This window comes from Abrus precatorius, unplaced genomic scaffold (assembly GCF_003935025.1).
Source record: "Abrus precatorius isolate BTA unplaced genomic scaffold, Abrus_2018 Scaffold6, whole genome shotgun sequence".
Lineage (NCBI taxonomy): Eukaryota > Viridiplantae > Streptophyta > Magnoliopsida > Fabales > Fabaceae > Abrus > Abrus precatorius.
Window position 1 is genome coordinate 16,556,881 of NW_020874406.1, and position 14,977 is coordinate 16,571,857.

Below are 14,977 nucleotides of genomic sequence, written 5' to 3' on the forward strand. Positions count from 1 at the left end.
AAAACATTTTTCAACAGAACCGTTGTTACTGGTTCGGAGTCACAAGCATGGGATTGTTCCGTATTTGGATTTGCACGTTATGGTTTATTAGGCCCATCACTGGCGTGAGTCTCTCCATACATAACAATTTCTAAACTTCACAATTTTACTGTAATAGTCCCCGATAACCATGGTAATATTTACAGTCTAAATTGTAAAAGATGATAGAAAATTATTTAAAGTACTTTGATATTGTAAAAGAAAAAAGAAAAAAACCATTAAAATCACCAGTGAGACGAATAAATGTCATAATTTTTAGTCCAATCAATAAAAATACAGAAAAAGCAGGAAGAATTTTAAAAAATATATTAAAAGAAATTTAATAATAAATAATATTTTTGATATAAGCTAAATAACATCAACAATCATAAATAATGGAATAAAATTTGCTGTTATTGTTGTTAGTTCACGATAACCATACTTCTTTCCATAGTTGTTTTTTTTTTTTCAGTCTTCTGTGTTACATAACGTTGTTCATCAGATCTTGACTTGCAGAATCCATTGACACGATCGAAGAGAGAGTCTCGAGGGTCTTTAAGTTCAAATAATTGCAGTTACGTAAATTGGTACTTCTGTGTTGCTCGCAAAATCATACGTATCAGAATCAATTATCAGTGAGAACTAGTATTAGATGCAACCGTTACAAAGGATTGATGCAGTTCTTTTTTTCTCAGCTCAGTTATAATGTAGCCATGAATAGCATCACAAACGAAGTTCAGATGATTGTATAAAAAGAAACAAGAAAACGATTTTTCGGATATTCATCGAGTTCTTTTGACGCTAGAAAGACATGGTGCTAGAATAATGTAAAAAAATAAAATAAACAGATAATTTTTTACCAAAATTATTTTACAGCAACTCATACAAAAACACAAAACAATTCATAATTTTTAGCATATATTTTTTTTAATGAATAAAACAAGCTCTAACATAATTTTATCTTTTTTAATTCATTTTTGTATGAACTGTAATAAAATAAAATTTTCTATAAAAATTAATATCATATCTTTAAAAAAGTTGTCTAAAATATTTTTTTTACATTGTAATTTTTACACCTGTCTTATATCTTTTTTATAATTTTTATTAATTACATCATTGCCTGTATTAAGAATTATTACACTAATTTTTCTTGGAGTTGGCAATAATTATTCTCAGACCTAACCTTTGTTAGTTTGAAATATATATATACTTCTTTTGTATTGACAACTTTTATCTTAAAAAAATTACACACACTTGTCTTTTTCTAATGCATAAATCATTAGTAAAGTATTCTTAAAAATAATAAATCAAATCAAGAGACATAGGAAGTAGGAATATTTTTATAAGAAAGCAAGATTTAAGAGTAATTATTATCATTATTAAAGAAGATTTGCATAATTATTTCTTAATTAAATACTTTTTTTCTTTCATATTTTTTTTCTTCTGAAAGTATAATGACGGTGAATTTTTATTCTTGTAATGATAATATATATATATATATATATATATATATATATAGGTAAAAAAAATTTATATTAATATAAGTTTAAACTTAAACTCAATTTGAGTCTTCCATTTAACTTAATTTTAATGAATTATAATTTATTATTTTATTGGCTATTAAATTTAAATTAAATAAAAGACTAAAATTAAATATAAGAATTTTTAAATTTATATTGGTGTAAAAAAATTTTACTTCATATATATATATATATATATATTTGAATCTTCTGGTCCATAAGAAGTGTAATTGACTTGACTATTGAGAAAATGTGAAAATAAAAGATGTAAAAGTAACATTATTATTTTGAAACGCAAGCATTCTTATCTGCTTCAGTCTTTTCAGCTACGGTGGACCCTTTCTTTCAATTTTCTCCGACGCTAACAGTTAGCAACTTAGCATGCATAGACCATAATCCATTACGCGATGAGAAGAAAAACATCCTTTAATAAAGTGTGTTTACATTTTAATGTAAAGTTAAAGTTGTAATATTAAAAATAAAATTGAAGTGAATACAAACTCACGTTAAAGATACCTACAACCCATTTTGGCCATACGCACGCCTTATGTGGCCGGCATCTAATCCGTAGGACACCAAACTCACACTTGAGACAAATATGGACCACCAAATTCTGCCATACATATGGATGGGTTCACTGAATGTTGAGATTACAACCTATGTTAGGTCGATAGTGTGCAATGTGCATAATGCTAAAAGTTGATGCCTAGGGATTAGCTAGTCATTTATGAATGAATTCACCTCTTGCCTACACGAAAAGATGTGTTCTCTCAATTTTGGCTGAAAATACCCATTTCTATATTTGTATGATCTCGCTTAAAGCTTTGCAATATACATCTTGATTGACATGGATTGAGTTAAAAGGTGAGTTATCAATCTGACTCACTCTACTAACTGAATAGGTTACCTCAGATGGTGTTAGTTTGTCGAATAAAACCAACTTGTAAAAAATAACATGTCTTAATATTTTATTATTATCATTCATTAAAAATTTAAATTTTTAATAATATTAAAAATAAATAAAGTTTAATTCCTAACTTTCAAACGTATCTTTATAAAATTTGAGTGTTCTAAAGAATGAGCTGTGATGCTTCTCGAATCTTTTCTACTTATAAACATGAGCCTTTTTTATTTGAAGTTCTATTGCAGTCACATTCAATTCTTTATTGATTTCAAGTTCCCAAGTGGATCTGCGTCTGCCTGTGAAGAGATTGCTGCATGAAAATTTTGACCAAAAGCATAAAGATTAAGAATGATATTTGACGTCACAAACAGAAGAATCAACCGCTTTAGAAGCCCATTAGCCCAACAAAACTATGGTTTATTACATCACCCATATCCAACACGTCCCAGACACCACCTTGTTTGCTGTTATAGGTTTGAAACCAATAAGGAGACATGATGTCCCTATAAAGAAAACACTGATCATAAGCAATGCTTAACCCATTCACTCATCCTCATTAGATGGTTATGATAATAGAATTATAACAGACAGAGGTTAAGTTCAAATCTTCATAATTATTGTTATTTTTACTGAGTAAAAGAGAGAAATCTGATACGATTTGGGTATCGATGCTGTGGCGAATCTTGTGATGATGATCTTACCAATATCACAGTTATTTAAATTTTAAATTTAATTCAATCTAATTATAAAATTATATTTGTCTCTTAATTTTATTAAAATTAAATTTGCCGTTTATTCTAGTGATTTGAATAAGAAATTTTACAATAAGAAAGACATTATAATACAATTTCAAAATCTTAAAATAAAAAATACACGAGTCTATATCTCTTCATAAATTTTTAATTTATTCATATCTTATTTTACGTGTCATAAATCTTTAATTTATTCATATCTTATTTTACGTATGATTTAATTTACACTTAATTTTAACATGTTTCACAAATAATGCAGTAAAAGAATGACATTCTTTAATCCATTTTTTAGATATGCGTTTAGTCAAACTTATTATGATTAACGTATTGAATAATATTACAGCTACGTTAATTTATATTTTTATTAGTATTATTATTATAGATGTTATTACTAATGTTATTATCAATAATAAATAATATCTAAATTTATTATATATTCCTTTAAAATAAAGAATTAATGATGATACTTCTTAAAACAATTAAAATCATGTAATAAAGTAAGATTCACCGTATAGGCATAGGCAGTATTGACTGTTACTTCATTTATATATAATTTGGTACAATTCAATCATGAAAAATGACATCAAGTTTTAACATGTATTTATAACAAGTAGTAAAATAAAATACAAATTTGATTAATTGGTGGGATTATTTTATTTTAATTTATAGGTCCCTAAGTTTAAATGTCAATAAATATAGATCATAAAAATATTTGTACACAATAATTTTGCTCAACTAAAATAAAAGTATTTAAAATTACATGAAGTCATCTCAAATTGCATTTCTTTAATGTTTTGGCGAAGGTTTGGCTAAAGAAATTATTTCACAAAACTATTACATGTCTTTTGTGTTATAAAGTGATTTTAAAATTGAGATGAAATATAAAATAATAATGATTAAATAAATGTTTAATAAAAATATGTATAATTGATTTTTAAGAGTAAATTACATTATCCTTCAATAAAAAATATATATATCACATTAATTTTTTCTATTTAAAAAATTTATAATCTCCTTTATCAAAAACTTAAATCCATTATAATTTAATTTATTTTAAGTTTTTATTAAAAAAATTTATAAGTTTCAAAATATTTAATAAGAATTTGTCATTATTATAAAATTTTTAAAGACTTATTTCAACGTAAAATATTAAAAATAAAACTAAAAAAATCACCTTCAATGAAAAGGTACATGATATAAATGAATTATAATTTTAACACATTCAAAGAAAAAATTGAGGATAAAAATAAAAAATCAGGACATACAAATAAAAATTAAGCTATAGATAAATGATAAATTAGTAAATTTATATATAATAAAAAATTAAAATATTTTTAAAAAATTGTATAGTGTAAAATTAAATGGACTAAATAATATATTTTATAATAAAATGAAGGATAGTATAATATGTATATTTTACAGAAGAAAAATATATATTTTACTCTTAATTTAAGTATACTTTGAAATATGTTAAAAATATTTAAAATTAAATTATTTGTTTAGAAAAGTGAAGAAAACAATTATTCTTTTAAAAAATATATTACAAAAGATAAAGTTTAATTTCAATAATTTTGATATTTTAATATTATTTTATAATTATAAATAGAAATTTATTTTAACTACTAAACTATTTTTTAATCTTGATTTTTATTATATTTGTATATTATATCTAAATTTTGTCTTGTTAAAAGATTTAACTTGTCAAAAAAATTCTCTTTAATTTAACATATAAATAAATAGATAATAAAATCTATACTAAAACTGTACTATCTTCGGTTTTCTACATGAACGGAAACAATAAATAAAGCAATATATACCTGTATATATATAATTAAAATTAACAATAAATGTATTTTTTATTTTCTTATTTTATACATTTATATAATAAAATTTTTGTGGATGATTCGATTGGAATCAATTATTGCTGAAATTTTCACAAATTCCAAACAGACAATCACTAAAGTGGGGTTCACCGATTTGGAGTCACGGCTCTTACATACATACATACACAAAGGATAGGAATTGGATGGCAGCACGGGGATTCAAATATCACTAAGGGTTTGATAACTATAACACAACGATATTAAGAAATGGGTACATCATTTTTTTAATTGTGTTAAAAATATATAATGATAATGTATTAATAAGATAAATAAACTCATTTGTTTTAAATATTTTAATTTTATCTTAAAATATTAGCTAACATTTGCTTATAAATTATACAAGTTCACTGGCTTAATCTTGCCGAATTGCACGTAAATCACTAAATTCATTTGGTTTTGCCCACCCTTCTTTCTTATACTTTCAAAGATAAAAGTACACTACCAATTTAAATAGAAAATAAATTGTCACTGAATTTGTTTTACAATTAAACATTGAAGTGCACTTCATACGTTAAAATTACTCTAAACCACTTGATTTTGCAATTGGTCTAGCTTAGGATGGTTGGATCGTAATAAACCAAACCAATCTGCAACCTCAAAAATGTCAAAAACATTAAATATTATTGTAAAACACATTCAACTGTTTTAAATAATAATTATTTTTGAATCTTTTAAGACAACGTTATGAAAGAGAATTATTTTACCCAAATTTAAAACAAGTGGCTCAAAATCCTCACAGCGGAGTGACTTGCATTATATCGAGTGAGTGAAAAATTTAAATGGAATGCTGGGATGAAGTGACACCTAGATAGATGCTAGGTGATGCACGATTAAGCAAAGCAACAGGAAACCGACAAATATGAAATTTCTTTATATAAGTTGTTGGCTTAGTTTGGAACTCAAGAGGGGTCATGGTCATGGATGCTTTTCAGCTGAAAACTCTCATTTCAGGCATTCTTGCCTTGTTAGTAGGTGCCTTGTTTTATCAATTTAAGAAAACACTTGTTTCTAATCCTAACACAAAGATCTGCAGTGCACCACAAGCAGCAGGTGCATGGCCTATTATTGGCCATTTGCACCTCTTCGGGGCTCATCAACTTACACACAAAACACTTGGGATCATGACTGACAAACATGGACCAATTTTCACTATAAAACTTGGTTCATGCAAAGTTCTGGTTTTGAGTAGCTGGGAGGTGGCAAAAGAGTGTTTTACTGTGCATGACAAAGCATTCTCCACAAGGCCTTGTGTTGCAGCCTCTAAGTTAATGGGCTACAACTATGCAATGTTTGGCTTCACTCCTTATGGTCCTTATTGGCGTGAGATAAGGAAATTAACTACCATTGAGCTTTTGTCTAACCAAAGGCTTGAACTACTCAAGAACACAAGAAGATCTGAGGTAGAGGCTGCAGTAAGGGAGCTTTACAAGTTATGGTCAAGAGATGGTTGTACAAACGGAGGGGTTTTGGTAGATATGAAGCAGTGGTTTGGAGATTTGACGCACAATATTGCTTTGAGAATGGTGGGAGGGAAACCATATTATGGGGCTGCTGATGATCATGCAGAAGGTGAAGCAAGAAGGTATAAGAGAGCTATGAGAGACTGTGTATGTTTGTTTGGGGTGTTTGTGTTATCTGATGCAGTTCCATTTCTGGGGTGGTTAGATATCAATGGATATGAAAAGGCTATGAAGAGAACTGCTAGTGAATTAGACACTTTGCTTGAAGGGTGGCTAGAGGAACACAAAAGGAAAAGAGTTTGGAATACGAATGGCAAGGATGAACAAGATTTCATGGACGTCATGCTGAATGTTCTGCAGGGTGCAGAGATTTCAGGTTATGATTCAGATACTATCATCAAGGCTACTTGCCTGGTAAGTAATTGTTAGGCTATTTTCTATTTTATTTTTTTTGTTGCTACTTGTTACTACTATATATATCTTGCCTCTTATTTAATAAAACCATAAATGCTTGATGGAGTCTAAAAGGAATTTAGAAGTCTGTTATTTGTACCTTTCATTTGCGTGTATAAAATAAAAAAAAAAAAAAAAACACTTAAAGTCATCCCAAAAATTGTGCATAAAATACTTTCTCTTATGCTAAAGCTCCCAACCAAGGACATTACGCATTTACACCTTTGGTTGTAAAATAAGCGGGATAAATTATGCCCCATCACCGTGATTCCTGTCCATTTTCTTCTATTTTTATTTTTTATTCAGCCAATAGCATGTAAACAAGTTGCTTCGTACTATATCGTACGATATAGAAAAACTCTTAATAATTCGGTTCCTCTGTTTAAATCTTTTCACAAGGAACAAAGAATATACCAAAAGCCAATAGTTTTGTGCTGCCAAAAGGGTCCACTTGTTTATATCCTTCGGATTTATGTTATATCGTACAATCTAATTTAGTATAGCATCCTTCTTCTGTTTAGAAGAAAATCGGAGTTTTTGGTTCAAACAACCTTTTTGGTTTGACATCTAACACTGAATTCGAACCCCGAGCTGGTATATCTTGGCAGAATCTGATTTTAGCGGGAAGTGACACCACCATGATCACTCTAACATGGGCGCTATCGCTGCTACTCAACCATCAAACGGAACTTAAAAAAGCCCAAGAAGAACTGGACACTCATATTGGGAAGGACAGGAAGGTAGAAGAATGTGAAATGAAGAAGTTAGTCTACCTCCAAGCCATTGTCAAGGAAACCCTGCGTCTCTATCCACCAAGTCCCATTATCACGTTTCGTGCGGCCATGGACGACTGCACCTTTTCATGCGGCTATCGAATTCCTGCTGGTACACACTTAATGGTGAATGCTTGGAAGATCCACCGGGATGGTCGTGTTTGGCCGGATCCTCATGATTTCAAGCCTGAAAGGTTCTTGACAACCCACAAAGATGTTGATGTTAGAGGTCAGAACTATGAGCTCGTCCCTTTTAGTTCTGGAAGGCGAGCATGCCCAGGAACCTCCCTGGCTCTGCGTGTGGTGCTCTTGACCTTGGCTAGACTGTTACACTCTTTCAATGTGGCTTCTCCTTCAAATCAAGTTATAGACATGACAGAGAGCGTTGGACTTACAAATTTAAAAGCAACCCCTCTTCAAGTTCTCCTAACTCCACGCCTTGATACCGATCTTTATGAGGACTAGATTATTTTAGGCTACTTTTCTAAAATAAGAGCAAGAAGCCTCTAGGATGTGAAATCTGGGCTTTCCATCTTCTAATAACATGTTTTCTTTTTGTGTCAGGTAATAACGTGTTTAATAGGGCTGTGCTGTATTATGATAGCTGGTGCAATTTTTAGTATTCTGTTAATTCTGAACTCGTAGTTCACATTTACTATTATCTTTTTCCACCACTCTCATTTCAACACTTTACCCTAAAAAGAGCTAAAGTAAATGGATAACTTTAAAGTATATTATGTCTTTTATAAACCATTCGCAAACAGAATGACGCGCAGAGCCTACAGAAAAGCTCCAGCTTTTTTTTGGGTCAAAATGAAAAGCTCCAGCTTGAATGATATACAACCGCCGTGGTCTATCATGTATTTTTAGCACACAAAAGCCGGCTTGCAACTCAAATATTTGACGGACCGGCTAAAAGTGATACACAACTTCTAACATAAAGATTGACCCAAAAAAAATTATAACAATATTACTTTAACATAAGAAAAATAAAAAATGAATTTGAACATTACACTTGGATCTGTGTGGCATGTGCTGACTGACTCACCAACATACCTTAACCCCTTGAAACCTTACCTACATGTGTCTACAGTCCACTGCATCTCACAAGTCGATAGCTTGTAGAAGGAATGGTCCATGTTACTTCTAGTTAGCAGTATATGTACACGAACAAATGTCAAGCCATACACAAGTATGACTTACAACTCTTGCCTGAATTAGCAATCAATGAGAGAATGAACTCGCCTCAGTGCTATACATTGAGTACTCACTCAAGCTAAAGTTTGGTCTCTCTTCGTTCCACTTCAAAATTTCCTTGGCGTATTTAAGTGCTGCATCAACACTATCAGGCTCCAACCCCTTCACCAGGGACACGTACAACTTTCGTCCTCTAAGAGATGAATAAAGCCTTTTAAATTTAACTGCTATGTAATGGGAAGCCAGCTGACCAAGGGAGGGATTATTATTTATGCTGTTGCTATTGCTGTTGGGACGATTGCGACTGATTATTGGATGAAAATCAGAGAACCATTCACACTTAGTCAGAGGAACTTGCTCAATTTTCTCCTCAAACAGATCAAATTTGTTTAATATCAACAGGAAGTCCATTTGCTCAAAAGTTGGATGAGTGACAATGGTTTCAAAAAACTTCATGCTCAATATCATCTTGTTAGCGAGACAACCGTTTCCATCAACAGAAAACTGATCATAGTCACTCAAGGCAACACAGAAAATGACCATTTCAACATCGTCAAACATCTCCAGCCACTTGCAATTTTCTCCTAGCCCCCTTGCATGCACTCTAATTAGTTGATACCTGTTAACCAACCAAAAAGTATTATTAATCATCAACATTCAAGGGCAGTTGTAACGACTACTTTTTCCCCTCCAAATTATTATTATAAAAAGAAGTTACATATCTTAACACAAACATTTGTGGTAGGAAACGCATAAATATCTGTACGAGTCAAATTCACATCCATGAAAAACAGCAACATCATCAGATATTTCTGCTAATTAGATATGCTTTTGGGAATAATAGTATTCCAAGCATTTGAAACAAATACACAAATTTGAATGCGTCTTTCTCATAAGAGAGGTCAACTTTTTCACATTAAACCTGACTATAAGAGCATTTTGATGGCCATTCCAGTATGATGTCCACAATCCTATCCAAAGAATATAAAAATTGAACTAAAATATCAAATATAGAAACACTCATATTCGTAGCCATATCCATGCAAATGGAAGAAACCTCCAGTATGTTTCTTAAGTACCAGTGAAAAATATATTTGCATTTATCCTTAGTAGGCTCCTTACTACAATTCTAAAATACTTATCCTGCATTTTGTTTCTTTTGTTATTTTCTAGTCCTGATGTACTTGCATTTACATCCCTTGGCAGTTTACTAGTGCTACTTTTTTCCAAGACAAAAACAATTACAACAGCAATTAGGTTAATCAGGGCCACAACACATTTCCGATGTACAACAGGCACAAATATATTTCTTCTGTTAGAGACAGGCACAAAATATTTTCACCTACCTAACCAAAGAATCATGTCGATCAGCAGTGTCAACAGCTTCCTCAGAATCTGATTGTGGAAATGAAAACTCCACACAAGCCACCCCATTGGATGATGTAACTCCCTCAGCATAGAGGATATCTAAATCTGAGGGTTCATAATCAGTCCTTAATATCTTAACAGCCTAAAACAGAGAGCAGAACAAGTTTGTCAAAGATACTAGCCCAACAATCTTTCTTCAGGAAAGAAAAAATAGAAGTGGAAACTTAAAAGAAAATAAGGAAGCAAGATGGTGCAACTATTTGCAAAAATAACATCAATGAAGCATTCTAATGCTTAACAGGTGAAAAGCAGTGTTAATTCATCCGCATAAACAGCTGGATTTGAAAGCACCTAATATAATTGAAAACACTTGACAAGTGCTTCCATATGAAAGTGTGACAAATAAATATGTAAATAGGTTTCCCACAATTCATTTGACAAGAGCCCGCTGACAAAATAATAAAATCAAAGAAAGAATAATCTTACCCGCTCTAAGAAATAATTGGCAACACTAGGCAGCATTTCTAATTCACTTCTTCTTTCATATGTGGCCTTAATGGCAGCATCATTCCACAATTCCTCAATCAACGGTGCATATTCACGTGTAGCAGCAGGAAAGATGGCATCAAGTTTGCCTGCTACCATCGTTTTCAGCACCCAATCAGAGAATGCTTTCAATCTTGGGCCAATGGAATATATGGTCTTATCATCAAGTTTTGGACTAGTTCCTGTAGTAAACCATAATTGCAAACAGCCAAACTTTTAGTATAAATATAAAGGAAAGGAGATAAGAACAGAACTACATACATAATAACACCATAAGAACGCTGCAAACCATTTGGATTGACAAGTAACGAATAGATGGTGCACAATTGGTGCTTTAAAAGAAAGATATCTAGGCTACTAAGTCAAAGTTCAATATAAAACACACATCTCTGACAAAGAAGTGTAAGGGAGGGAGAAAATGCATCCTACCTGTGGTATCAAGTACAGAGGATTGCCCTTTTTTCAAATCAGCCAAACTTTCATCTTCAAAACGCTCACGTCCCTCAAGCAGTATGCCAAGGTATGCATAAACATTGCTCTGAATGGTCAACTTTATATTTTCATGCTCATCTTCTGAGAATGGGACACTTTTGTAAAGAATCTTGGCCTGCCATACATATTTGCAATTCTATGAATACATTGACGTTTAAAGGTATTTCTCATCTCATTTCTATCAGTGACATTATTTTCACTTTGAGGAGAAGGCTTATCAAAATTTCACTTCAACAATTCCTCATATACCCATGAAGAATCCCATACCGTGTCCAAATACGAAGTCAATTGTCACTTACCAACAAAATTGACCTTGCTAAACAAGGAAACACTTGATGACACAAGAAAATTACACAATCGTGCATCCAATAAGCATTTACAACAACCTTTGCAGGATTGACACTATTAGTGTGAGTGTCCACAAAATATTGTGATTGACAAGGTTAATACTTGTGAAATAGAGTCCAGAAAACTCCAAGAAGTTTCTTTCGTCACACAGATCACATTCTGTCCAATTTTTAATGCTCCTAATTCAAAGAAAGTACTAAGTATGATTTAATTCACAGACTCCATTATCAGATATAAAATCACCTGTTTAAAAACAGTGCTCGTTCCAGATCCACTGCAACCAACTAAGAGAAGCTTCTGAACTATTCCATGCTCAAGGTAGTCAGGAATGGTTCTGCTAACCAGATTGGAGTGTTGTTCTCCCAAAGAATTTGAAGATCTAGAAGGAACTGGCAGGGATAGGAAAGCACATACAAGCTTTGTTCCAGCCTAACAACCAAAAATCAATGAGTGCACAGTAAATAACATTTGTCTGGAAGAAAATAGGAGAGAAATAACTCCTTCCTCCACCCCTTCCCCTCCTCACCCCACTCAAGAAAAAAAGGGTTACCTTTCCCCATATATATCCTCTTGTATTCTTCTGCCCCTCTTCTTGGTAGGAACCATCCTCATTGACCCAAAAATGTGGGTTGCCGGCACACTGCACTCCAGCCAACTGCACAAGCAAAACAGGATTCTTTCAACAAAGTCGCTTTACAATAAACAATATTTGGTTATTAAGAGAGCCTTTCAAAACTCTCTGCATACACTAAATTTTCAACCTGCAACATCCGAAGCTCAACTTTTGTTATTTCTCGACCATTAATGAAAACCTGAGTGTTTCCATTGCTAGCATCCGGTTGGATGGGGTCTCCAACATTCAGATGGGGACTTATAATTCTGGAAGGCTTCTGTCCTTCCTGTGAAATTACAAACCAATCAGCATCAGCAGAAACATTTAAAAACCCAAACACCAAATCACAAATGCACGAAGAAAAAACTAAATCAACAGACAAATACCTTCCCCCAAAGACCAGACACTTTATCATACCAATAGTTTCCTGGCTTTAGCTTCTTTGGAGGATTTGGACAATTCTGCAACATAACCAACTCCTCATAAGAAAGTGGCTTCCCATTCACACAAACATATTCAGGTGGAAGCTGATTCGCTTCACAAAACCTCTCAGCCTTCATTATCTGCCGAACCTCCAATTCATTAAGCAACCGCTTTAGCATCCGAGAGCATTTCCCTAAATTGCCTCGTTTGGACTCATCAATAGGGAATCCAATGCAAGTAACACATTTCCGACCTTCTGGCATGGACCCCATAGCTCTAAGCACACAATTACTACAATACTTGGCATCACAAACAAGACAAACCTCCTTCTCAGTAAACCTATTCCCCTTGAAGCATCTATAACAAGACCCTTTCTTCCCCTTCGTCAAAGGTTCCCTTTTAACCGGTCTAGTAACAGTGTCCTCCACATCAAACTCCTCATCCAAATCATCATCAGATTCCACATTGAAAGTAACAATAGGGGGTCGCTTGCCATCGCAATCCTCAGCCTTCAAAGAAGAAACCCGAGTCGACGGATACTCTAAACTCAACACTGACTCAGTGGAAGGCCAATCTTGCTGATTTAACTCGTTGAAATCCAAACTCTCTTTTCCATCATTCGAAACCCTCAACATATCCGAACTCCTCCCAGACTTGTCCCAAAGATCACCGGTACTAGAGCTTTCAGTTCTAGTTCTGCTTATTGTTCTACCTTCCGCTGGTAACTCACGCGAGCTCGAATCTTCGAGCACTCTCGAACTGTCACCCAAATCAGACAACTCGCCGGAGCCATCGTTCCCGTTGGAGAACTCGAACGCGCCGGAGCTGCTCAACTCGCCGGAGAGCTCGCAAACGTTGCTCTGGGAAGCTCGATGCTCAAAGGCGATCACGGAAGTAGGCGAGACTGTTCTCTCGGACGCTAATTCGAGTTCCTTGGAAACCCTAGGCTCAGAGCCGTGCGTTCTGAGCTCCTTCACGGCGTGATGATGGTGTTGCGATGGTAGGAGCGGCTGCACGACCGGCAGTGCTAGAGCGTCGGAAAGAGAAACCTGGGAAACGACGGCGGCGACCGGAATGCTGTCGACGCTAATAGGAAGCGCCCGAGGGAGATCGTAGGTTAGCGGAGGTCCGTCGTACTCGACGGCAAAAGAATATTCGTGGGCCGCCGGCGACATGGTCGGGAAAAGAGATGCAGTGTAGCCCTAATCCGAATCGCCTCCAATAGGAATGATGCAACAAAACCATGAAAGAAAAACAGAACTGGATTTTGTTGTTTGCAGAAGATGATTGGGATTATCAATAACAAAAATAATAATAATGATAATGAGTGGAGCGAAGTGTATAGATTAATGGGAGTGAATGTGAGTGTGAATAAAGGAAATGAAAAAGAAAAGGTAATTTTAGGTGTGGAAGGTGAGAGAGGGAATAATATAATATAAAGTTAATGTGACATAATAGAGGTTGTTGCGTTGTGTTGGATTGGTATTAAGATGGTGAAAGAACGAAGCAAGGAAGGAAAAGCAAAGTGAAAGAAAGAATCTTTCTCCTTTTTTTGCCATGTGGGGTCCAAGCTGGCCATCACTTTGTCCTTTTATGTAGCTCAGCTTCCTCATTCGCATCCTATCCAACCCAATTCTTTTTTTTTTATTACAATTAATTATAAATTATTTTTTCACTTTAATAACTCACTCGACCAAATTAACATTAAAAATTGATGTCACTCTTTAATCTTAATCAAACGATATATTATAAGTAAGTTTTGATTTATGTTTTTGGTTTTTCCTTTTATTCATGTGATGATGGGATATGTCCTTAAACAATGTGCTATGGGATATGCTCCAAGCAAATGCAATGTCCGAATCTCATTCTTCGGCTTGCCTTTGCCCAATGGGCTCTCCCCTTTGTTTCTTCTTATTCTAAAGGCTTCCTTGCAACCCATTTTACTTTTTAGACAGTTAAAGATTGAATTAATACTAAGTAAAATATGGGTGACATTCACAGTAATTAATGAAGTAAAAAATTCTCAAGAGTGTTTATTAATAATTGCTCATAATTGTCTAGCTGTTCATATTAAAAGGTATCCAAGTACAGTGCACGTTTTTACATTATTAGTTAGGAATTAGGATTCATCTTCTTACTAAGTGTGATGAACTTTGTAGATTAATACATTTTTTTTAAATAAAATGAAGAGATAACATGATTTAAACATTTTAAGAATGTATCAGTG

The 14,977-nt window shown here is 33.2% G+C and overlaps 2 protein-coding genes across 4 annotated transcripts; one reads left to right on the forward strand and one right to left on the reverse strand.

Annotated features, from left to right (window-relative positions):
* Positions 1 to 5,959: 5,959 nt before the first annotated feature.
* Positions 5,960 to 8,435, forward strand: LOC113868365 (cytochrome P450 CYP82D47-like). Its single transcript, XM_027503830.1, has 2 exons — positions 5,960 to 6,951; positions 7,599 to 8,435. Exons 1-2 carry the CDS (start codon positions 5,989 to 5,991, stop codon positions 8,226 to 8,228), a joined length of 1,593 nt encoding a protein of 530 aa, XP_027359631.1. The 5' UTR covers positions 5,960 to 5,988; the 3' UTR covers positions 8,229 to 8,435.
* A 44-nt stretch (positions 8,436 to 8,479) lies between these two features.
* On the reverse strand, positions 8,480 to 14,309 carry LOC113868364 (extra-large guanine nucleotide-binding protein 1-like). Of its 3 annotated transcripts, XM_027503829.1 has the most exons (9): positions 13,421 to 14,148; positions 12,714 to 13,357; positions 12,476 to 12,613; positions 12,265 to 12,369; positions 11,958 to 12,143; positions 11,304 to 11,481; positions 10,815 to 11,056; positions 10,307 to 10,470; positions 8,486 to 9,579 (listed from the first exon to the last, which is right to left on the reverse strand). In XM_027503829.1, exons 1-9 carry the CDS (start codon positions 13,923 to 13,925, stop codon positions 8,988 to 8,990), a joined length of 2,754 nt encoding a protein of 917 aa, XP_027359630.1. In that variant the 5' UTR covers positions 13,926 to 14,148; the 3' UTR covers positions 8,486 to 8,987. The 3 variants fall into 3 exon arrangements, with proteins under 3 accessions (XP_027359628.1, XP_027359630.1, XP_027359629.1); XM_027503827.1 differs by having other exon boundaries at positions 8,480 to 9,579; positions 12,714 to 14,309; XM_027503828.1 differs by having other exon boundaries at positions 12,265 to 12,374; positions 12,481 to 12,613; positions 12,714 to 14,148.
* Between the last annotated feature and the right edge of the window lie 668 nt (positions 14,310 to 14,977).

Coding starts and splice junctions, on each gene's coding strand:
- LOC113868365 (XM_027503830.1), top strand. CDS start 5,989: ATGGTCATGGATGCTTTTCAGCTGAAAACTCTCATTTCAGGCATTCTT. Junction 6,952..7,598: donor TCATCAAGGCTACTTGCCTG/GTAAGTAATTGT, acceptor ATATCTTGGCAG/AATCTGATTTTAGCGGGAAG.
- LOC113868364 (XM_027503827.1), bottom strand. CDS start 13,925: ATGTCGCCGGCGGCCCACGAATATTCTTTTGCCGTCGAGTACGACGGA. Junction 12,614..12,713: donor TGTCTGGTCTTTGGGGGAAG/GTATTTGTCTGT, acceptor GTAATTTCACAG/GAAGGACAGAAGCCTTCCAG. Junction 9,580..10,306: donor CGACATGATTCTTTGGTTAG/GTAGGTGAAAAT, acceptor GTTGGTTAACAG/GTATCAACTAATTAGAGTGC.